General features: G+C 49.4%; 1 protein-coding gene across 1 annotated transcript; it reads right to left on the reverse strand.

Annotated features, from left to right (window-relative positions):
* Positions 1-486: 486 nt before the first annotated feature.
* Positions 487-1,042, reverse strand: LOC101764081 (GDSL esterase/lipase At1g71250-like). The gene has a single exon (XM_022823662.1). The coding sequence runs from the start codon at positions 1,040-1,042 to the stop codon at positions 554-556; it is 489 nt and encodes a 162-aa protein (XP_022679397.1). The 3' UTR covers positions 487-553.
* Positions 1,043-1,271: the final 229 nt, after the last annotated feature.

The raw sequence follows: 1,271 nt of genomic DNA on the forward strand, positions 1-1,271 counted from the left end.
GATTATCTGGAGATGGCTTTATTGTTTTGGAGGCAAACAACCTAAATATGCAGCTAGGATGTGTATGATTGAGGGACATCATAAGCTACTGATGTTGTTATGTGGCTACATGAATTGAATCAAAGCTTTTATAGCTAATGTGGTCGCTTGCTTTGTGATGGATGTGTGTACAGGGATATTAGATTAATCTTTATTTTGAATTTTTTTGATATATCCAAATGACCCCGTTGAACCGTTGGTCGGTATAAACTCCTAAGAGCGTTGAACTGTTGGTCGGTATAAACATGTTGGTCGGTATAGATTTATACCGATGCCACTTATAACGACTTATAGCTGGAGTCAGCATAACTCTATACCGATCGATGATTCGTCCTTACAACGACCTATACCGACTACAATGTAGTCGGCACTACGGGCTGTGGTATAGTGTGATTTGCCAATGAAATTCATTAATGGCACTAGAAACAAGAGCACAAGCTTCTCTGGATTTTCATTTCGTGATTTGATTCTCCATTTCAATTGGCCTGCTGTCTCATCACATCTGCTCAAAGTCTCAAATTACTAATGCTTTCGTGGTTAAATAACTGGACTGGGCCAGTTGCATGAAGTTGATGGGAGTGGTGTACTTTGCTGGCCCATCGTAGAACGCCTGGGCGATGAGAAATGCTGTCCGCTGGGAGAAGTGCACGCGATCCCAGAAGACATGCTGATCGCGGTCAGCGCAGAGCGTGGAGTTGGGAAAGCACTCCGCCTCCCCGCTCAACCGCCCGCTGCCGCAGCACGCGCCGACGATGTCGGTGTACCCCGAAGCCCACGGGTCGGCCAAGGTGTCCCGCGTGAAGCCGAGGAGGTCGGCCAGGGAGTAGACGAGTCCCGGCAGCCTCGGGGCGAGGCCGGCGAGCCGGGACCGGAGGGCGTCGTTGAAGCCGGCGGCGAGCTGGTTGAGGCTGTGCCAGCACTCGCCCATCGGGCTGAGCACCCGCGCCGCTGGCACACAGCCTTGCAGGCCGACGTTGATGAGGGCGAACTTCCTTGCGCCCATCGAGTACAGCTCCTGCATGCGTAATTAAGCCAATATTCCATCAAAAGGGAATAATGCTACCAAAGTGACGGAGAAGACCAGAGAAAGAAGGCACCTTGACCATTATTGGAGGGTGCAAATTGCAAAATATGGGTATGGGCTAAAGGGGAAAAATGCTGAGTGTTCTCTAGATAGAGTGGAATGGATGACATGGTTCTTTTTGAGAAAATTAAAGCATAAGAGCAACTCC

This window comes from Setaria italica, unplaced genomic scaffold (genome assembly GCF_000263155.2).
Source record: "Setaria italica strain Yugu1 unplaced genomic scaffold, Setaria_italica_v2.0 scaffold_229, whole genome shotgun sequence".
NCBI lineage: Eukaryota > Viridiplantae > Streptophyta > Magnoliopsida > Poales > Poaceae > Setaria > Setaria italica.

What these genes read in the sequence shown, in the direction of transcription:
- LOC101764081 (XM_022823662.1), bottom strand. Translation starts at nt 1,042, where the DNA reads ATGGGCGCAAGGAAGTTCGCCCTCATCAACGTCGGCCTGCAAGGCTGT.